Below are 23,933 nucleotides of genomic sequence, written 5' to 3' on the forward strand. Positions count from 1 at the left end.
ATAGTCTCAACCATTAAAAAATATATAGGGCTAAATTAATTTAAAAGCAGTTCTTCCCTTATGTCCTCTAAATAAGAAGCAGTGAACAGCTATAAAATAGGCAATGTTTCTGGGGAGCAAAAAGCTAAGTCTTCTATAGACCTAAAGACACGCTACACAGCCTCTGCTCCATTAAATTTGACATTCCATTAAAGCGTAAAAGAAAGTGGGGCTCTCTGGTAGAAGAGAATAAAAAATGAATTCAAGACTTCCTCTTCTTTTAGATGAAATAAAAATTATACCTTAAAATTGATGTTGGACAAAAGCCTGAACTTTAAAATATATGCTTTGTGATTCTAAAAGTTATACTGTAAATTCGGTGAAATCGACATATGTATTAAGCAATATTTTAATAGTTACTATGTACAAAATAACTCTTGATAAAGGTTATAATAATGCAAATAAGTCAGATGTATGGCTTACTCTTAAAGCTAAAAACCATCAATTAACAATCTATAATAACATATCATCCTACCAAGTTAACTATACTTTCCTTTATTGACATGAGTCTTCTTGAGTTTTCCCAGAAGCAAACCCTGTTACAAAGTTTCAAATGTATGCAATGCGTTTGAAAGTCTTCCCAGAAACACCCATAGGGTATTGGGAAAGCGAAGGGAAAAGTTTATGAAAGCTGTATTATTAAGCTAGTGACCACTGTGAGAAATTTAATTTTCCTGAGGAACTCTGGGAGACAAGGAAACAGTCTCTATGAGTCATCCTATCAAAGGGATAGGATGGGAATTGTGTATTTATTTTTAAAATATATTTTTATTGATTTCAGAGAGGAAGGGAGAGGGAGAGAGAGAGAGAAACATCAATGATGAGAAAGAATCATTGATAGGGCTGCTCCCGTACACCCCTACTGGGGACCAAGCCCACAACCCAGGTATGTACCCTTGACTGGAATCAAACCTGAGACCCTGCAGTCCACAGGCTGACGCTCTATCCACTGAGCCAAACCAGCTAGGGCAGGGAGCTGGGTATTTATATACCATCTCCCACTAATCATTTTTGGAAGGCTATGGGGGTGGGCATTAATTTCCTAGAACTTCTGCCTCCTGAGAATATGGACAGAGTAGACTCTAGAAACCAAAAAATACCTCCAGAAAAAGAATTTCAAGTGTATTCATTTAGAAGGCACTCCAGTGTGCACAAAATATAGTGAAAAGAAGAAATTAGAAAGTCACAAACGTCTGTGATTGTCGATCAAGGAAATTGTTGTTTTGGTGCATCTTGACGGAGTGAGATCTTTTACATTCTCCATTTTACAGATAAAGAAACTGTTTTAAAAATACTATCTTGAAGTTAGAATAAAAAAAGGAAATAATATTTCAGTGTTTTTATAGAAACCATCCTTCACAGATGAATACTGTTTTCTCAATAAAAAAAAAAAATACACTGATATTTAGTTTTAGAAATCAAATCTGATCTGTCTAAAACATATTGTAAATCAAAACTGGAGTGAGTCAGTTTACTAAACTGTCTTCCTTAAATAAATAACAAACACCTCCTCATATTTCAGTTGTAGCAAATTTAGACAAATAAATATTGGATTATTTTCTGATGGATAGAATTTAAGAGAGAAACTCTAAAAACTCAGAGAAATAATCACAGAATGAGGTTAGTATATGGGCATTATCCTATATAATAAAAGCATAATATGCAAATCGACTGAATGGCTGAACAACAGGGCGACCATCCGGATGACCATCTGGATGACCATCTGGATGACCATCCTGGACCATACTATGACACCCACTGGCATCAGGCCAGCCAAGGTGGGTGCAATGCGATTGGTCCAGAGCCAGCCATCACCCCATGATCACCCTGCAGTGGGAGGCCCAGGTCACTGGCTGGTTGGGTGATCAATTGGGGGGCTCCACAATCACCCCAAAGAGGGAGGCGCAGGCCACTGACTAGCAGGCTATGGAAGGTGGGTGGGGCCTCCCTCTGCAAGGGAAGCAGGGGTCCCAGGTGCTAGAGAGAAGCCTGTGCCGGCAGCTGGGGGAAGGAAGGCCTACTCTTGCACGAATTTCGTGCATTGGGCCTCTAGTATTCTATGAGATACAGTCTTGCCCATCTTGTTTCATGAAAGAATGGACGAACTAAGAAACTAGAAAATAGTTCAGACTCAGAAGACCTTAACATAGAGTTCCAGAAGGGAGAAATCTCAGACCAGGAGCACCTTCTACACCGGGGAAAGAAATGATAAAATTGGAATCTGTAAAATTAGTAAGTTTCTTACTTTATCCATCTTGTGCATAAAATCAATTAGATGAAATATAGGAAACAGTAATATTTTAAAATATAAAATATATAAAAACTAAAATGAATGAATATGAAATAAAATTCTATAAAAACATATTTCAAAATCTAAAAATACTTATGCAGAGATAAAAATTAAATAATATTATACAGGATCAACATAAAAAATTCTGCAGGTAGGTTTTATAATATGATTAACTGGATAAAAATATTAATAGGATGTCAATTTTAAATCTAGTTAAAGATTTTTACCATAAACTAAATATAAGTCAACAAAGTAAAATATTATTACTTATATTCAGATTTCTTGATTATAAGGATAATACTTCCAATTTAGACTGTATGGAACAGCTCATATCCACAGTAAAGCTGTGGATCAGGTTTACTAAAGTTTTAAAGGAATACTATTAAAAGCAGGCATGGTAAGAGATATAGAAGGTGAAGTGTTTGGAAAATACCTCATATGAAGAATAATAAATTATGTGGAAAAAATGGATGTGTGAAAACAAGGCTTAGGGTATCACAGTGACTCTTCAAACATTCAAAATGAAAGAAATAGCAGACATGTTTGCATACTGAAAACTATAGGAAAGCCAATGCCTTCACAATTTAAAAAAAACTACCAACAAATGCACAAAAATTGAACAAGCACTTACAGATAGCAAAGGGCTTACCATTGGAAGAGTATTAGCAGAAGATAACATACTTTTATGTAAGATTTCAGCAGAGGAGATTAGAATATAATATAATAGAATATATTATATATATTAAAGAATATATTAAAATATAATATAATAGAATATAATATTTATCTTTATCTACCTGCTCATATAAAAGATGACGGGAATTTGAGCACTCAGCAGGATACTGACCTGGTCTTTGACTCAGTAGAAGTCTCTATATGCTTAATATAGTTTTAATTTAGCATTACAAAACATTTTTTAATCCTCAACCAAAGATATTTTTTTATAGATTTTGAGAGAGAGAGAGAGAGAGAGAGAGAGAGAGAGAGAGAGAGAGAGAGAGAGAAACTTATCAGCTACATAGTTATGTGGGCTGACCAGGAATCGAACCCAAAATCTGACCATAAGTGGCAGATAATTATTCATGGGATGACACTCCAACCAACTGAGCCACTGGGCCAGGTCTGACCTAAGGATTTCTTTTCTTTCTTCTTTTTCTTCTTCTTTTATTTTTTACAAAGTTCTTTTATAAGGGATTCTAAAACTAATTGGAAATTAGATTGGTCATGTTACCCCATGAATAAGTAACTGATAAGCAAGCATTGTTCACCTGAAGCATACACAAATTATAAAATTCTGTCTTGAAATTTATTAATAGGGTAATTACCATGAAAATTAGCAAACTCATTTTTAATAAGCAGTGTAATTACCACATCAAATGTTCCTAAGACTTCCCAAATCCAAGGCTAATGTTTTGGGAGGATGGACTGTGGGTGAGAAAAGTATGCTTAATAAGATTGATTTGAGGCATTAGTTTTCTTCCAGGGATTGCCATACTACCAAATTCCCATTAGCATACTAGTTATTTTCCTAAACTTTCTTATTCAGACATTATGTTGATGGGTCCAACAAAAATAACTCAATCTACTTGTCAATATTTTTAAACTGTGCAGTTTATAATTCTTTCTAACATGTGTAAATTGCATTTAGCAAATAAATTGATAACATTGAAAATCTGATCTCCTTAATTTCTCAGGTAAAAATGTAATAAATAAATCTAACAGACAAGGACCAAAAAACATCAAAAAAAAAAGTCACCACTTGTTCTCAAAATGAAATGCAGCAATCTACCTAAGTAAAATCAAAGTGGGGAATATGTTTCAGAAAAAAGAAGGCTTACAAAATATTTAATGGATATTGGAAAAGATTTGTCTCATGTGTGAATAGTGTCTACACACATGAAAACTTATTAGGATAATGTCTCTGGATCTAATTTCTTTCTAAATTAAAAATAAGTTTTAATCAAACCCTAACCTTTAAAGTTGTATGACCTCTATTACTCTGCAAGCAATACAGTCATGGCTGAGAATAAGTGAAAGAATTAGGTGAACACATGCTCAGAAATTTGTTTTAAATGTCCTCAAGAATCTCAAGGTAACAAATATATATGAGTTTGAGAACTTCAACATTCTGTAAATCCACTTCTTTAAAAAAAAAAAAAAACACAAACAGAGAATATATAATCTTCCTCCAAAGATGAATATTGGGGTCCTTTGGTGAGTGGTAATTACTTCTTAGAGAAGACAAATGAAGCAGTATTAGTATTAGTATTATTGACTCTAAACAATAATTCTCAAATCTTAAAATTATAATTTCTTTATTTGCTTTATTTGACATCTTACATAAGTGGCAGATAATTATTCATATGACCTGAAAACATTGGCAGACATTTCAACACAACTTTACACTCCATATTTCAAATTAAGTTTGCATTCCTCCTCTAAAACCACCATCTTACCCACTATTACACCAAACACAGATCACTTAATCTCTTTTCTGCGCCTTTAATCAAACTGCTCACTCATTGTAGAGTATACTTGACCTCCCCTTTATTTATACCCTGCACCCATTTATTTACACCCCACTGTGTCACGAACCCTGAAAGGTCTCATATTTTCCCTATTTGCTGGCTAACACGTTCCCTTGCCACAGTTTCATGGATGCTGAGAGAAAACAAGAGACTCCTGGGTCAGAAACAAAATGATTTTATTACTCACTAGAGACCTGGTACATGGGTGGGGTCCTGATTGGGGCCAATTGGGCTGGGCTGGCCCCGCCCAAGGTCTGGGTGGAGGGGGCCGATCCGGAGTGGGGCCAGCGTGGGGAGGGGCCGTGGGTGATTGGCTGGCCGGCCAAGGCCCCAATCGGGATGGGGGGGTGCTAATTGGGGGCGGGGCTGGCCTGGGGGATGGGCTGTAGGTCGTTGGTGAGCTGGCCCCATCCCAGATTGGGGTGGGGGGTGATCTGAGGCGGGGCCAGCTGGGGGAGGGGCATTGGCCATTGACCAGCTGGCTCCACCCCCTGGTCAAAGTCCCTGTCGAAATCCTGGTTGAGAGGACAATTTGCATATTAGCCTTTTATTATATAAGATGTCTCATAAGTATGAGCCTCATGTTTTCCTAAGTTCTCATTCTCCCTCAATTTCTAAGAGGGCAATGTGAGGGAAGCCCAAGTAAATATTGTACACACTATTTCTGATTTAGCTAAGGAATCCTAGGCCTAGGAAACTTGTATGACCTTAAAAATATTCTGCTGGCTTATCTGATCAATCTTTGCCCCTCAGGGAGACATTATCTTTAATATCCTGATCAGGAAACAAATCTGCCTTCTGCCCTGGAGGCAAACACTATCTCTAATAACCCAGGGTGCTTGCTACTCAAACAATCTTGAAAAAAACGTAAGTTCAGGACAAAAACTGACAAAAGACATGTCGAAATGCAACAAAGAATTGTCTTTCAAATGTCATTCTTCAAACTACAAAGTAAACTTACTTCTTCATGATAAGAGAACACAATACCCTCTTTCTCCTGGCACTATGCTGGCACTATGTCTGTGCCACTTGACAAGTCATTCATGTTGTGTGACATTATTTATATTATTTATTTTATTGCTTAATATTTGTATTTCATTTATATATATTGTTGGGAGCCATTAGGGATATTGGCTTAGACAAAGCCATCTTAAGAATTATAAGTTTCTGGTTCTCCCAGAAACTCCTAATTACCAGAAACTACGTGTGTCCTGCGATTTGGCCAGCAGCTAAAGATAACCATCCTATTCCCTGAAGCAACTACCGCCACATCGGAGCCTGCTACAACCCTGCTGATAAGCTAATAGACCCCTTTACCCACCCCCCGTCCCTAAAACAGTATATATCCTGCCGCTGTGAGAATAAAGTTTGAGGCTTGATCAGGATCTTGTCTTGCCTCCATTTCTTCGAGTCTCCTATCCTCTCATTCCCTTACAGGAGTCGTCACGGTACCCATGTTGCATGCCCCGCGGGTCGGGGCAATATATTATATATTCTTTGTCTCTTTAAGCAGTTTAAACTCCATGGATGTGTAAATAATATAATAAATTATAGGCCTGGTGCACAGATTCGTGCACTGGGGGTCCCTCGGCCTGGACTGTGGAGATTGGGCCAAAACTGGCTCTCTGACATCCCCCAAAGGGTCCCAGATTGCGAGAGGGTGCAGGCCAGGCTTAGGTACCCCACTGGTGCACGATCAGGGCCTGGGAGGGATTGTGAGAGGGCTCCAGGGCATGTCCGGCCCATCTTATCCAGTCCCCATTGGCTGGACCCCAGCAGCAAGCTAATCTACCTGTCAGAGCATTCGCCCCCTGGTGGTCAGTGTGCATCATAGCAACAGGTCAAACAGTCGAATGATCAGACATTTAGTATATTAGGCTTTTACTATATAGGATTCCTGCTGGCTTCACAAAATTGAATGAAACTATATTTTAAGTAGCCACTCAAATGTTTTTTAAATGAATAAAAAACAGTAAACACTTATTTCTTAAATGATTCATCCTAAACAATGTGTAAAAAATGCTAGTAGAGATTAATCTGAAATGGTTTTATTCTACCAAATTTGGGGGAAATAATGACTTAGAAAATGGCAGCCACTTTCCTATGCTATTGACTCTTCTTCACTTATAAAATATATTTTTGTTTATTTGGTGTAAAATATCAAGAAATATCAATTCTAATGAAGAATTCAAGAAAGGTAAATCTAGAATTAAATTTTTGAATTGACAACAATCTCATAAAATTTGGAATGAAATTAGTTTTTACTTTTAGGAACTTAATATTAATAGAAAAGGCTTTGGAGGAAAGATCTTTAAATCTATATTTTATGAATTTAAAAAATCAAATTATAATATATGCATATAGTTTAGAAAGTCAAATAATTATAAAAAACACAACCTCGAGTATTTCTGAGACCTAGAGACTATCTTTTCAATGCATATTTAGATGTTCTTGGTTTTGCCTTTATAATCCTGAATGTTTAATTGATATACTAGTATATAGATTTTTTCATTTTCACAGTGTCTTACTGATTTCTTCTTGTTGAAGACTTTAGCTTTCCCATACTAACCCTCTCCTATCATATTTTTTATGGCAAGTACTGTTGATATTATTGACCACTTATTCTTCACAGTTGAACCTAGTAGTATATTTAAATTACATTTTATTTCATAAAACTTTTTCTTTGTCTTCTTTTAAAATGTCAACATTTTGTTTCCTCAATTTTATATGTACCTATCCAACCATATTATTAAGCTTTCCATGAGAAGTGTAAAATTCCTCCCTAACACATTGGGTAACCCACCAGCTGCATCTTTTCCTGAAGACATCCTGCAAAGAGCCTCTTTATCCCAGCTTCAGACTGTCTTGGTTGCTTTTGAGTTCCCACGCACAGCTATCATCTTGGTGTGTTGCTTCCTTATCGTCCTGGAATTCCCGTCTATATTTTCTTATACATAATCTCCTTCTAAAAAATTATAACTCCTTCTCTTTCTTGTTTTAATTTCTAGTTTTGGTGAAACATATACAAAAGTAGCATCCCGAGAAAGAAAACACTGCAGAAAAAAATTAGAAATCTTATAGATCTAAAAATGTCTTCCATCTTCTTTGATATTAAAAAAAAAAAAGTCTGGCTGCATGTAAAATTCTATTTGAGAAATATTTTTCTACAGAAGTCTAAAAGCTTTACTCAATTGTCTTCTAGCTTCCTGATTTCTATTGAGAACTGTGCCATTTTGATTTTAATTTTTTATATGCAACCATTTTAGAAAAAAACTAAAACTTTGGAAACTTTTAAGATCTTCCTTTCGCTGTCACTGTTTGAGGTGCAGGCTGATGTGTTTTGATGTGAACCGTGTTTATGCTGTCATTCCAGGCACGCAGTGGGCCCCTTCTACTGGAACAAAAACGCCCAAATACTAAGATGGGAAATTTTCTTAAAGCATAGTTTCTTTGTCTCTCTTTTCTCTGTTTGGAATATTTATTCAAATGTTAGTTCAGCTGCACTAATTCTGCAATTCTTATCTTGTCTCTCTTGTTCCAACCCTTTGATTGTTAAATTTTGTTTTACTCTCTGTAAGAGTTTTTCCAATTTATCTTTCATCCCTTCTAATAATTTTTATTGTCATTTTTAATATTCTAAGTGTTCTTTGATATTCTCTAAAAAAATCCTAGTTTGTACTTTCCTCCTGTTATGTGAATGCAATTTTTCTCTTCTGTTCGAAGAATACTAATTAAAAAATCAATAATTTTGTTTTGTCTTATATGTTAGCCGCCTGTATTATCCTGGTTTCCTGGATTCTTTACCCATTTCTTTGCCGTGGTCTCTCTCATTCGCTCTCACTCTCACTCTCCCTCTCTCTCTCTTTTTTTCTCAGAAGATTGTCTCAAATGTCTAGTTATCTTCTGGTATATTCACATCTAATAATCAGTTTTAAAAAAGCTTATTGGTAGCTCTGTTGATCAATAATAGTCTTAATTGTGAGTATATTTGCTTAGCTGTTTCAACAGGGCCCCTACTTTTCAGAAAAAGATAGTCTTTGCTTCAGAGTTCATCAGTTTTCCTAGACAAGAATTATCTAATTTTTTGACTAGAAGGCATTCTCTGACCAATAGTGAGAAGAGACTGTGATGAATATGTAAACTTTCACTTAATAACCCTTAATAATTACAGTATGTTGCCTCTTATTTTTGATGATTCCAGAAAAAATAAAATATGTTTATATTGATTTGAGAGAGAGAGGAAAAGAGAGGAATGCAGAGATACAAATATCAATGAAACAGATCAGTTGCCTCCTGCATGACGCCTATTGGGTATTGAGCCTGCAACTCGGCATGTGCCCTGAAGAGGAATCTAATGGGTGACCTCAACCACTGAACCACACTGTCTGGGTTGATTCCAGATTTTTTAATTCAAAGTTTCTCTGTACTCTATTGTTTTCTTCAGAGCTGATAGGTCTTTCCCTTTTTACAAAGTTCCTTTGGTTCAATGTCTCACCAAACAAACAAAAAACTACTCTTTTGTAGGGATTCACTGAGGAGTTGGCAGAAGATGGGAGGTGGTTTGACATTGAACTGTATGTATGTGGAAGGAGATTTGGGTGTATAACTCTGCTTATATAGACTTTCAACCAATTCTTTTGATTTTAGACTCAATTATACTCTCACTCTAAGAACTAAATGGTGTCTCCAATTCTTGAGCTTTTTAAAGATCGGTCGCATAAGCATACCTAGTTCTATCCATACTGACAGCTTTGATTTAAGCTTTCTCTGGTATGCTAAGCAGTGGCCATTTCTTGACCCAATTCTTTTCCTTCATAATTGTTTTTCTGCCATCTCCTTTCTCATTCTCTCTACCCTTGTTGATATGTGATTTGTTGTTGTGACTGATGTTTTATCCTTTTACTATTGTTTTAGTATGGCTGCGCAGGGAGAAGACATAAAGAATGCATATGATTAAAACAACAGGTTTAGCCCTAGCCATTCGGCTCAGTGGATAGAGTGTTGGCCTGTGGATTGAAGTGTCCTGTGTTCGATTCCGGTCAAGGGCACATGCCCAAGTTGTGCACTCAATCCCAGTGGGGGGCATGCAGGAGCCAGCTGATCAATGATTCTCTGTCATCATTGATGTTTCTCTCTCTCTCTCTCTCTCTCTCTCTCTCTCTCTCCCTTCCACCCTAAAATCAATAAAAAATATATTTAAACAAACAAATAAAAGCAGCAGGTTTAAATAAAACTAATTCTACATGTTTCTCTTAAACATATAGCTGTTATTTTTCAGAATCTCATAAGAAAGTAGCTTCTCAGGGTCTGACAACTGGATGCTCAGAGCCTAGTGTAATTGATTGGCTTTTGATAAAAAATATTTGTATACTTGACTAGGTCAGATATTATGAAAAAAATTTTAACTCATTATGTGATTATGAAATCTGCCTCTTTATAAATATACTATTATTAAAGGATTACACTTCAGATAATTCTTATAATGCTTTTATAATTTTTAGGGAAATAAGATAGGTTATATTAAATTGAGGAACATAATTATAATATTTTTTCAAAATAATAATACAGAAACAATCATATTCTTGATTAAAATAGTAAACAAAAAATAAATTTGCAATTGCTTTATAAAATCAAAGGGAACCACAAGAAATTTTAGAAAATAAAGTGGGGAGAATTACTAATTTACATTATTTAATTTCCTCAAATTCATTAAAATATTGATATAGTGTCACAAATATTTCAAAATATCTGTCTAATAAAAATAACCTCATTTTATATCAATGAATTGTAGCAGATTCCTCTTTCCTGAAAGTAAATTTTTTCATCAAAATAATAAGGGCTTATAACTTTAGATATGTATTAGCTGTCAAGTCTAGAAAGTAATGATCAGAACATTCAATTTAATGAGATATATATTTTCACAATTAGGAAAATACTCCAGGACTAGTGGTGGCCAGAAAATTAATATTTTGTGAGGCACTTTTTATAGGCAACCTATCACAAGAAATTAAAGGCTAAATTATAATATTATTTATTTTAAAGATTGTTATATCCATGCCATAGTTGCCTCAATTTGTTATTGTAAATATAATCCTTACCAGCAGATATTTTTAAATTTAATTTTATGCCCATCTTGTGTTTTAAGTTCTCTTGATATTGATGAAAGTTCCACTTATAGAACCAATTTAGAAAATGAAATATAAATGCATCCAGTACAGGTGATTATTCTAAAACCATGACTCCAACAGGAAAATAGGTCCTATTGTTTTAGCATTTCCTAAAATACTTAAAGCAAAGGGCCTGAAATAAAGTAGCTCACTTGTTTATGATTTATAAAAATGACTATCCAATCAAGCAGTCCCACATCAAATAAAAATCCACGCACCATTATATGTAACACTGTAATCTCATTTTAGGCACCAAGTTGCCAAATTTAACATAGCATTAATAAGTTAACCCCCTTCTTATTAACAGTGATAGAACTTATTTAAACTTGAGAAGTTTCAAGTACAGGAAAACATACTTAAACCTAAAAACTGTCGTCTTCAAGTAGGTCATATTTGGAACAGGTGAACTCATCAGATAGGCCTAATTGTCTCTATTGTGTTCTTATCAGTCAGAAATTTTTGCAAAATTATTATCTGAAGGAGTTTATTTATCCAAACCTTCAAGAAAGGCATAACTCTTAAAAACACATGTCTTGGTCCCATAAGAAAGATCTCTGGCATTCCTTGGAAAATTTACATCCATAGAGCCCATAATTGAATACATTTTATTGTCCTATATAATATAATTTTAGACAGCTTTCTAATAAATCCTGGCCACCAAAAAATACTGAAAATAGTGCTTCATCATGGTTTGCATCACAGTGACATTTCACTTAAACAACATAGAACAAAATGGTAGTTCAGGTTAGTGGGAAACATCCTAGAGGAAGTCAGAGAAGTAGGGAACAGAGCTAGTGCCTTCAGGAACGTGACACAGCCCCACACTATTAGGATTGACAAAACTGGAAGACCATTGCTATCATTCCCACCAAACTGTGCAATAGGAACTAAGTCACTGAGGCACTGCTGAGTCTAGACAGCCAGAGATATGAACAGATAGAAGAGTGGGTGCGATGCAGAATAGTACTGAAAAGGCTTTGTAGGAAGAAGGGGAGAAGAAAATGTTTTTAAGAGTCCTTAAAAATGTCAGTTCCCTCTTTGTATTAGATTGTTAACCAAAATATATTTTAAAATTGTTATTATTAAACCTATTGTGGCAATACAAGTCACAAACTCTTATTCATAACCTTTGGGGAGTGTTTTTCGTAATATTTCAGATTTAAGAAAGATAATATGGTACATTTACCACGTATTATATGACACACTCAGTTGGGTATGGGGCAAAGCTATGTAATCAAAGACATTTTTTTCCTGAGTAAAACATGTGAGTATTCATACAAAGTAGGGTAAATAAACTGTATAAAGTATCTTCTATTTTTTTTTCTATTACAGTTATTTCAGGTCAGATGTTGCCATCTAACTAGATCACATCAAATTTTGCTAAAAGAAGTTAACAACAAACCTAACAAAAAAAACCAAAACAACATATACCCATTCAGTTTTCAGAACTTTTTAGATTTTAGAATTGTAATTAAAGTATTAAAGTTGTGTATTTTAAAAATTTATGACCAAATTACAATAATAAAATGCTTCTATAATATAACTTCTAAGTGGTTATATTATAGAAGCATTTAATTCATTTAAAGTAAATTTAGTTTAAAATTATATATGAATAGAAATACTAAAAATATTTTTAAAAGTATATGTAACTGGAAATATTTGATCAGGAGAAGGTGCTATACTGAGGCTGGGAAGTGTATGGGTGAGGCCAAGCTGTGTGCCAGTGGGGACAGGAAGATGACATGCAGATGCCCAAGTTACTCCAAGGAATGCTTAGGGGGCTAGAAAAATGGATTTCTTCTCTCTCATCCCTTCCAGAAAGGCAGAAAGCACCTGAATGTGGAAGGTTCATCACAAATAAAGCCCTGTCACCCAATGCTCAGTCACCTGAATAATTAATGATATTCAACATTGGATCTGATAATCTTGTGTAGTTCCAATCACTTTCCTAACTATGCAACACCTGTCATGTATTGAAAGAAAAGGAGATAGAACAGAATGAAATATAGGTAGTAAACCTAGAATTCTTTACTTGTTACTTATTCCTGAATTACTTTAAGGCAAGAAAAAAATCCTTTTATTCTAACGCTAAGAAGTTATTAAATAAAATTTAAGTTCTTCTAAAGCAGCGGTTCTCAACCTGTGGGTCGCGACCCCTTTGGGGGTTGAACGACCCTTTCACAGGGGTCGCCTAAGACCATCGGAAAACACATATATAATTACATATTGTTTTTGTGATTAATCACCATGCTTTAATTATGTTCAATTTGTAACAATGAAATTGGGGGTCACCACAACATGAGGAACTGTATTAAAGGGTCGTAGCATTAGGAAGGTTGAGAACCACTTTAAAGAGACAATGGAATGGTGAATAAACCTGTTCAAAATATCAAAATGATTGCAGGTCTTTAATTTGTTTTGGGGGGGAAGAAAGTAAAGAGAAGAAAAGGATTTTAAGTGTATTTGTTAACAGCAAAAATTGGAAAAATGAGACTAAGAACTAAAAAAAAAAATCAATCAACACTTTCCACATGGCACATTTTTCAAGGTTCTGATTATTTTCAACAGAGTTGGATCAAAACCAGTCTACACAGAGATTTTGGAATTTTACTATCAAATAGCTCTATACATATGATAAGCATTTAAAAAATAAGAATAGCTAAAATCACACATGTGTAAAATGAACAAAACAAATTATAGTATGTAGAGCATGTTCCTTTAAACAAATATAAATGTAGATTTATATGCTAACATGTAAAGATAAGAAACATACATTCAACACTACTAATTCATTGGTGAAATATTCAATTATATTTATTGTTTTATTCATTTGATTCTTAAATATTCTTTAAATAATATGTATATTTTATCATAAAATTATGAAATTTTCTATAGGATTTTTTTTCTTTGGGAAATATATTAAATGAGGTATCATTATCTTATATACCTCTCATCCTCAACTAAATAGTGCTTAATCAGTTTTCTGGAAAGTTTACTTACAGTACACATCCACTCTGATTGATTTTATCGCTGGGGACCCCAAGCCATTCTCTGCTTTACAGTAATACCGGCCTCCTTGGTTTCGCTGAATATTTGTAATCCTTAAAGTCTCATTGAAGACACTGGAGTCTTGGAATCTGTCAGAGGCACTTCCTGCTGTTTTGGTCCACCTGATCTGAGCAAGCATCAACAAAGATTGTTACTTTAGGTTGGTTTTCTCAAAGAAATATCAAAAATCAAATCATTTGAAGAATTTTCTTTCAGAACTACTATACTGCCATCCCTGGCCAGTTAATAAAAATTAAAAAGAAACATTTATACATATAACTAACTTATAAAATTTTAACTGCAATGTTGTCATCATATACTGTTTGTAATTTTAATTCAATTGCATAGAGTTTATCAATAGCTTAATCAGTGTAGAGGACAAATAAATCCTATATAATAAAGAGGTAATATGCAAATTGATCATCGTGCCCTCACACAAGATGGCTACCCCCCTGTGGTCACAAGATGGCCACCAAAAGATGGCTGGCAGGAAAGGGCAGTTGTGGGTGATCAGGCCAGCAGTGGGGACAGTTGGGGGCAACCAGGCAAGCAGGAGAGGGCAGCTGGGGGTGACCAGGCCTGTAGGGGATGGAGGGTAGTTGGGAGGAACCAGGCCGGCAGGGGAGGGCAGTTGGGGTGATTGGGCCAGCCCTCCCCTGCCCTCCCCAGACAGGGGAGCAGGCATCAATCAGGCTGGCAGGGGAATGGTTAGGGGTGATCTGGCTGGCAGGCAGAAGCAGTTAGGGGCAATCAGGAAGGCAGGAAGGTGAGCGGTTGGGAGTCAACAGTCCTGGATTGTGAAAGGGATGTCCGACTGACTGGCAATTGGCCGTCCCCTGAGGGGTCCCAGATTGGAGAGGTTGTAGGCTGGGCTGAGAGACACCCCTCCCCAGTGCACTAATGTCATGCACTGGGGTTCTAGTATAATATAAAATAAGTTAAAGATATGTAGAGTAGTCACCCCTAATCTATAGTTCCACTTTCTGCCATTTCAGTTACCTGTGGTCAACCCCAGTCTAAAACATTACATGGAAAATTCCAGAAATAAATTATTCATATGGTTAAGTTGAATGCTGCTGTTCTGAGCTACATAATGCAATCTCACACCATCCCACTCTATCCTGCCTAGGATGTGAATCAACCCTTTATCACTTAGTAGCCTTCAGTTATCACATCTACTGTTAATGATATCACAGTGCTTGGGCTTAAATAACCCTTACTTTATTTAATAATGGTTCCTAGCCCATTCACATAACTTTTATTACAGTATATTGGTATAATTGTCCTATTTTTATTATTAGTTATTATTGTTAATCTCTTACTTTGCTTAATTTATAAATGAAGGAATGCATGTATAAGAAAAAACAGTATATTAGTATATAGGGTTCCTTAATATCCACAGTTTCAGGTATCCACCGAGCGTCTTATAAGTACATCTGAGCGCAAGTGGGGATCTACTAAAGTAAGTTGTAAATACTAATTAGTTTCTCTTTCTTGTTGGGCACTTAAAATTTTTTTTTAATATTTTCCAAACCCTGTAAAGTACTTTTAATTTATTAACACAGGTACTAGAGGTAGGCTCTCAATATCTTTTTGGACAAGCTTCATTATTTTATTTTAATTTTTCTGTTTGATTTGGATAATCCTATATAATAAACTGCTAATATGCAAATAGACTGAACAGTGGAACAACCAAACAACCAAACAACCTGTCGCTATGACATGTGCTGACCACCAGGGAGCGCATGCAGAACATAGCGAGCATCAGCAGCAGGCGGCAGAGTGTGGAACATGGTGGGCGTAGGCCACAGTGGGATGGTGGAGCAGGTGAATGAGGGCGCCAGACCAAAGTGAGGTGCTGGTTGCTGTCATAAGGGCGAGCCTCTGGCAATGACTGAAAATTCTTTGCTCCCGTGTGCCTCGGTCCCGCCCAGCACTCATACCTGCAGCTGGTGCCGACCCCACTCGCACCCACTACCGGCCCCGGAGCTGCCTCTTGCACACGCTGCCAGCAACAGCCCTGCTCACACCTACTGCCAGTGCTGGAGCCGCCGCTAGCACCCACTGCCAACGCCAGTCCCACTCGCACCCACAGCTGGTGCCGGAGCTGCCACTCACACCCACTGCCAGTGCCCTGCGCCTGTCCCAATTGCTCAGTGCCATCAGAGGGTGCGAGAGGCAGCTGCCAGCCCCGATTGCCCCTGGGGTCTTCACCACCTCTCCCTGCTCCTGAGGGGTGATCAGGGAAGCAGCCACTGCTCGCACCTGCTGATGGTGTGGGCCCCAATCTCTGTGCACCAGTGGGTGCAAGCAGGGCTGGTGTCGTCAGCACGTGGGAGCAGTGATGGTGGAAGTGGGGCTACCAGCAGAGAGGGGACCAGGGACCATAGCAGAAGGGGCAGGTTGGGGGCGTGAAGGATGGGCCGAAACCTGCCCCTGTGCCCATTGCAGCCTCGCAGCCCACAGTTCCTTTCAAGGTGCATGAATTCATGCACTAGGCCCCTAGTTTAAGAATATTGCTGTAATGACTTATTGAGAGTACTAGAGACTTGGTGCACAAAATTCGAGCATGGGGAGGGGGTCTCTCAGCCCGGCCTGCACCCTCTCACAATCTGGGACCTCTGGCTCCTAACTGTTCACCTGCCTGCCTGCCTGATCTGCCCTAACTACTCATCTGCCTGCCTCATCACCCCTAACCACTCTGCCTGCCTGCCTGATTGCCCCTAACCACTCTGTCAGCCTGCCTGTTTGCCCCTAACCACCTCTGCCTCGTCCCTCACTGTGGTGGCTTCTCTGGAAGGCATCCAGAATGACTTCTAGAAGGTCATTCAGCTGTCCGGTCTAATCAGAATATTATGCCTTTATTATTATAGATATGTAATTTTACACACCTGGTTGTTGAAAATCCTTTTTTTTTATGGCTTTTCTTTAATAAGACCACAAATGACTTGTCAGTTTTGATCATTAGAATGCACTTTACATCAATAATTATTTCCAAAAAATGTGCAAATTTTCCCAAAGAGAACACCTCTATTACACTGCCAAAGCATTTTGAATATATAAAACATTCAATTATAAACAATACCCTTCTTTTAAACACAGCTGTGTACAGCAGACTTAGTTTGTACTAGGAATAAAGACACATTTAACTCAAGTTTCATGTTATTTTAATTTATAAAACCTGAACAAAAGCCGCATGATGGTACTGTAAATGATACAAAATAAGAAGTAAGAATAATTTTTTCTCTCTTTGTCCCTGATGTACAATATATATTTTCTTGTTTTTATTTTTATGTTGAGAAATGGCAGATAGAAATCCTCTGAAAACACACATGCAGAACCATGGAAAAAAATACCACTAAAAACAGTCTTCAAAATTGAAATCCTGTAATACTACCATTATTCAAGCTATTTTCATGTAATATTAAAATTATGATCTAGTAATATTAAAAGCATCTTTAAAAAGTTATCTAAATAATTAAAATATCAATATGAATATAATCATACTTGCCCTTATTTGTGAGTAAAATGAAAATATTACTTAGAGATGATGAAAACTCAGTAATTCACAAAATTAAATATCAAACGTTTATTCAACACCTCTATGCATGGAGTATACACAGAAGTAAAAGACATGATTTCTGACTTCTTGTAGTTTATATGCTGATTACTAATATGCTCATAAAAACACAGATATAACTAGGACCCTGGTTTGATAACTAGCATTTCTATGGTGAAATCTAGAATTCTGTTTTTATTTAAATTTCAAAATCTGAAGGCAACCAAGTAAGAAAGATTTAAATAAACAAATTATATATTTTTCTTGTATAGAAACATGCCAATTCTACGATAATATATATTTCTAAGATAGAAATAAAACATAATTTCAATTAAAATAGTGAATGTCCTTTGAGTAGCATAATAAGCAAAATTGATTTGAAAAATAAATATTTCATTAAACAAAAAGTTCTGGATTAAAAGTTAGGGAAACAACCTAGCACTTTCAGATATTAAAAATATGTAAATGTGTTATTAAGATACAATGATTAAGTTGTATATTACTGGTACAATACTAGAAATTGTTTGGGAATAGGGGAGAGACCAAGACCATGAGTGCACTTGTGTGTGTTGGGGTGTGTGTGTGTGTATGTGTATGAGAGAGAGAAAGAGAGAGAGAGAGAGAGAGAGAGAGAGAGAGAGAGAGAGAGAGAGAGAAAAGAAGAAGAAGAAGAAGAAGAAGAAGAAGAAGAAGAAGAAGAAGAAGAAGAAGAAGAAGGAGGAGGAGGAGGAGGAGGAGGAGGAGGAGGAGGAGGAGGAGGAGGAGGAGGAGGAGGGAGAAGAAGAAGAAGAAGAAGAAGAAGAAGAAGAAGAAGAAGAAGAAGAAGAAGAAGAAGGGAGAAAGGAGGAAGGAGGAAGAAGGAAGAAGGAAGAAGGAAGAAGGAAGAAGGAAGAAGGAAGAAGAAGAAGAAGAAGAGGAGGAGGAGAAAGGTGAGAGAAAGGGAGAAGAGACAGACAAGCACCTATCAAACTTTTTGGTCTTAAAAATTATTAAGGACTCCAAATAGCTTTTGGTTATTTGAATAATCCATTCATAATTATATTAGAAATTAAAACTGAGACCATGTTAAAATGTACATTAATTCATTTAAAATTATATTAATAAATTAATAAAATGTTAATATAAGTAACATTTTAAATCAGAAAACCATATTTTCCAAAACAAAAAATAATTGAGTAAAAACAATTAAATTGTTTTATAAGTCTTCAAATCTCAATAATATTGAGTTTAATGGAAAATATTCAGCTGAATAATCATATCAACTTCTGTATGCAACCTGTTACAACATGTTGCTTTGTTTGAAACATTTGAAGAAAATCTGATCTTTAGTTGGCTGTTAAAGGAAAAAAAAATATTTCAATAGCCTTTTCAGGTAATAGTGAATAGTCTTCTTTAGTATCACATTAAAACTCTGTAAGTGATAGTTTCCTAACATTTGCATGCAAAGTGGAATCCGTAACCATATCAATGACCTTTTGACACTCTGTTACATTAAAATCCATTGGTCGACTCCTGAACTTTGTATACATTTTTCATTCATACATGATTTCATATCATTGTGCAGTAGTCATTTGGATAATATAAATTTATTGAGTTATGCAGATCTTTCAAATATTGACATATTTCATTATGTATTAGAAGTCATGTTTATTAATATCATCATGAGTCTCTTTAGAATAGTATTTAATGCATTGAGAAGCTGTCGTGCTTTTCCAAATTTTATCATTAGTACAAAATATTGATTTGGTGTTTTCTTTGGAATGGCAGGTTTACTTCATTCATATTTGATAGAATATTTGCCAAATACCCATTATTAAATAACTATACCTTGTATAACAATCATTCTTTTAAGTTAAAAACACTATTCTATGAAAAAGTGGCTAATTCACTGCAAAACTTAAACACACTAGTCCTTACTTAAGACAACACTGTATTTTAGTAAGTAGCAGAAATGTTTTATAGGAATTTTCCATTTTGCCACTCAGAATATTAAAAATACAGTAGTCAAATTTCAAGATATCAAACATTTTTTCCTCTACTTATAAAAAATAAGTACTAAAAGGAAATATTCGTGAGTCATAGAAAGACATGTCTACTTATTGAGAGGGCTTAACAATTTACATGTCTAATTGGTGAGAAAAGACACCCCAGACATATTATGATAAAAATTGTGACTTCAAAGTCTATGAAGAAAATTTTATGGGCTTCCAGGCAGAAAGAATGTCTGATCTTGTTCCTTCCCTAAAGTTGACTATCCCCTTCTTTTGTGTTAGAGACCCAAATTATTCATTGAGCTCATGGCTGCCCAGGACAGAGAAAACATTTTCCAGTTTACCCATTAGACTAGGTTTTTGCCTGTGTGTTTCAAGCAGAAATGTCCTTACAGAAAAGCAGGACTTAAAATTTTGCTCATTTCAACACATTTTCACTGGCTCACATATTGGACCATGAGCTTATTTGGAATAAAAATCAAGCACAGAGAAGCAATGAAATAAAAATCTGAATTCCTGACATCACAGAATTGTACCTAACTGCCATGAACTATTTATAGCACTGTACTTCTACATGAAAAATAAGTCAAATTAAACTTTATGTTATATACACTTTCTGAGGATTTTCTATTACTCAAAGGCAAATAAATAAACTGATCTGAAACCTTTTATTTTGAAAAAAATTTTTTAAAGTATTTAACATTAATACATCATCATTTGATAGATAAGTATGGTTCACTTGGATAATATACAACTTACAATTTAAGTACTGAATAAAGTTTCTTAAAATCAAAAAGAGAGAATGAGAGGATTTGTAATATCCTAGCAAAACTTTGGGGTTTGGAACCAGTGGAGGACACAAAAAAGAGGTAAAACTCTTAATGCCTTGTGGGAAGGAAAAGGAAAGAGAGAAGTAACTTATCTAAAATCTTAAACTCCAAGAGAGTTAAAAGAGGAAAGAGTGTTTCTTATGGGAGAAACAGTAGGTAATTTGTTTAGAAATACCAATAGAATCATAAATGTCTAATTAAAATAATTTTTAAAATGCATAATTACAGCAATGGGAGGGAAAATGAGATAAAAGTGAAAAGAATAGAAATTTGATAAAATGACCAAAATTAAAGCAAAGGAAAAAGAGAAATTATATAATCCTATATAATAAAAGCCTAATATGCAAATTGACCAAACGGCAGAATGACCAGGCAGAACAACCGGTTGCTATTTGACCAGGGGGCAGATGCTCAACACAGGAACTATCCAAATCTCACAGGCCCCAGGCAAGCCAAGGTGGGTGCCAGTAGGGGACCCCAATCTCCCTGCTGGTTGCCCCCCAGAGGGAGAAGACTGGTGGCAGCAGCAGGGGGCAGGGCCTGCGAGTGCGCGGCACCAGGCCAGCCAAGTCGGGTGCTAGCGGGGCCCCCCAGTTGTCCAGCAGATTGGCCCTGATTGCTGGCCAGGCCTAGGGACCCTACCCATGCATGAAATTCATGCACTGGGCCTCTAGTTTTAAATACATAAGAACCATAGAGTATGAGTAAGATGGAAACAGTTGCATCAGTCATAGTTTAAATGTGAACAGATTGATTTGCACATTACAAGAGTCTATTAAACTGGATTTAAAAGTAGCAAGTTTACTAGTATATGTTATTTACCAAATATATATGTCTCTATATAAATGTAATTACATAAATTATAATATACTTATATAATTTAAATGCTTAGAAAACATACTAGTATAATGTATACACATAATTTGTATATTATATGATAACTGGACTTAAAAGTAAAAACAAGTTTTTATGCTGTTTACCAAATATATATATAATTTAATATATATTAAAATAAGGTGGCAATAAAAGATTGGAAGACAAAATTGGAAAAAAGATGTGGACAAAGTGGTAACAGAAATATGTAAATTATAATCAATCAGTCAGCAGTGATAATATATACAATAAGATTAAATTAATAAGAAATTTGCAATTAAAAACATTAACAGGGAAAAAAGGTCATTACTTTATGTAATGTTAAAAGTCACAACTGAGAGCAGAAACATTTTTATTAACTTGTATGCAATAAAGTACATAGTAACTAAAGTTATAAGATAAATTAAAAACAATAGAATTTGAGAAACATATAGCTGCAGTGGGAAATTCCAATACTTATGTGAGAAGTAGACAGTTCTAGATGATACAGTTTTTACTATTCAGCTTAAAAATACGTAACATAGAGAAATTGAAAAATATAATCAACATATAATTCAAAGAGAAAATTAAAAAGTTGCTGAATATCTAGATGTTAATGAATAGGAAGCATTTCAAGCTAACGTCTATGAATCCAGTAAAAGGAGTGCATAGAGCAGTGGTTCTCAACCTTCCTAATGCCGCGACCCTTTAATATAGTTCCTCATGTTGTGGTGACCCCAACCATAAAATTATTTTCATTGCTACTCCATAACTGTAATTTTGCTACTGTTATGAATCGTAATGTAAATATCTGATATGCAGGATGTATTTTCATTGTTACAAATTGAACATAATTAAAGCATAGTGATTAATCACAAAAACAATATGTAATTATATATGTGTTTTCCAATGGTCTTAGGCGACCCCTGTGAAAGGGTCGTTCAACCCCCAAAGGGGTCGTGACCCACAGGTTGAGAACCGCTGGCATAGAGGAAAACATAAGCCTTAAATATCTCCTATAATGAGAAATGTATAAATAAGTGAATAATAAAAAAAGGCATTCATCTTATTTATTTTAATTTATTGTAGGTTGCTAGTAAACTAAACTAGTATTTGTTATGCAAGAACTGAAGAACTAATTCATCATTATTTTAATTTCTTCCCCTGAAGTGTCCTATGAGCTAGCCTGCATTGGGTACACAGAATGTCATTGGAGAGGCAACAAAATACACAGGGAGTACCACTGGAAGACTTCATGGATAATTCAACTCTGGATTCCAGCAATTAATTTGGCAGATTATCCGCATATGTGTGTTGAATGAATATATAGCACTTAAACTGAAATTTGGGGTGGTGGATTTAGTGGTAAGATAAACAGTGAACAGCGATTTATACAAGATGAAAGTTAGAACCAGTCCTGTACTTAAAAAAAAAAAAAAATCTCGAGTGAGGCAGGTTAATGTGTACTTAATGGCTTTGCTCAGAGACTCAGACTCATTAGAGGTGGCTTCCCCCATCATGTGTTGCTTGAGTTCAAGCTCCCAAATATCAGCTACAGATCTAGCTGTCACATCCATTCCTAGCAGAAGGAAGGAGGAAAAGACAAAAAATGCCTGCTGGTTGTCTTTTACAGAAAATTCTAGGATGCTGCCTCATGACACTTCTGCTTACATCACGTAGTTATACCCAGTCCCTAGCTATAAGAAAGGCCGGGGGGTATACTCCTTGCCACACATGGCACCTCCCTCCCACCCATTGCTGAAAACTGATGGTTCCATAACTCTCAACAAAAGGGAGAAGGGATATTTAGAACAACTACTGGTCCCATGGTGGGAATAAAATATATACAATTTCTGATATGCTGCATTATTAAATATGATTGTGTTTAAATCCTATTACAGTGACATTAACTAACAATTTCCATAAAAATAACATCAACGAAAAATAAAGATACTAAAATTTAGGAAACACCATTTTACTGTAATTTCCTACCTAATTGGAAGAAACAACAGGAAGATGCTCTTAGGTTATAGAAAACTAGAAGCCTGGTGCACGGATTTGTGCATGAGTGGGGTCCAGCGAGGGGGGGTGCTGCAGGGCAGTTGGCGGACCAAGTCTCCAGTCAGGGTGGGGGTTGATGGGAGGAGGGCCCCACTCCCGATGGGGGTGATGAATTCCTTTAGCTTTTTCTTGTCTGTGAAGCTATTTATCTGGCCTTCGATTCTAAATGAGCTTTGCTGGGTAGAGAAGGGCATGGCAAGAAATATTCAAAGTGACAAAGAGCAAGGACCTGCAGCCAGGGTGCCCTTCCTTTTGGAAGGATGTGGCGGCTCCGTGAGACCAGGCTTCCATCTCGTGAAACTCAGGTCAGTCTTTGCATCAGGTGAGTGGAATCGCTGAGGCCTATTTGAGAGTCACCAAGGCTGGGAGGTGATCTCGGAACAGTTAAAAACACAGTCGTTGAAGGGCTGTTATGGGTTCTCTCTCATCAAAAAGCCCATGAGTGTCTGTGCTGCACCAACAGGGTTGCTTTAACACGGAAGCCTCCATCTGCAAGCCCACCCGCCTCCAGGAGCCGGCGGGAGGTTGAAAGTGGCCATGGGTAGATGAGGCCGGTGCCAGGCGACCT

The 23,933-nt window shown here is 36.1% G+C and overlaps 1 protein-coding gene across 1 annotated transcript in view; it reads right to left on the minus strand.

The window, feature by feature from the left end:
• The window catches only part of MDGA2 (MAM domain containing glycosylphosphatidylinositol anchor 2), a 954,748-nt gene that overhangs the window by 422,835 nt on the left and 507,980 nt on the right, over positions 1–23,933 (minus strand). Inside the window, exon 3 of the mRNA XM_036347018.1 lies at positions 14,025–14,199. Coding sequence (XP_036202911.1) covers positions 14,025–14,199 — 175 coding nt within the window. The remainder of the gene's footprint in view (positions 1–14,024; positions 14,200–23,933) is intronic.

This window comes from Myotis myotis, unplaced genomic scaffold (genome assembly GCF_014108235.1).
Source record: "Myotis myotis isolate mMyoMyo1 unplaced genomic scaffold, mMyoMyo1.p scaffold_m19_p_1, whole genome shotgun sequence".
Lineage (NCBI taxonomy): Eukaryota > Metazoa > Chordata > Mammalia > Chiroptera > Vespertilionidae > Myotis > Myotis myotis.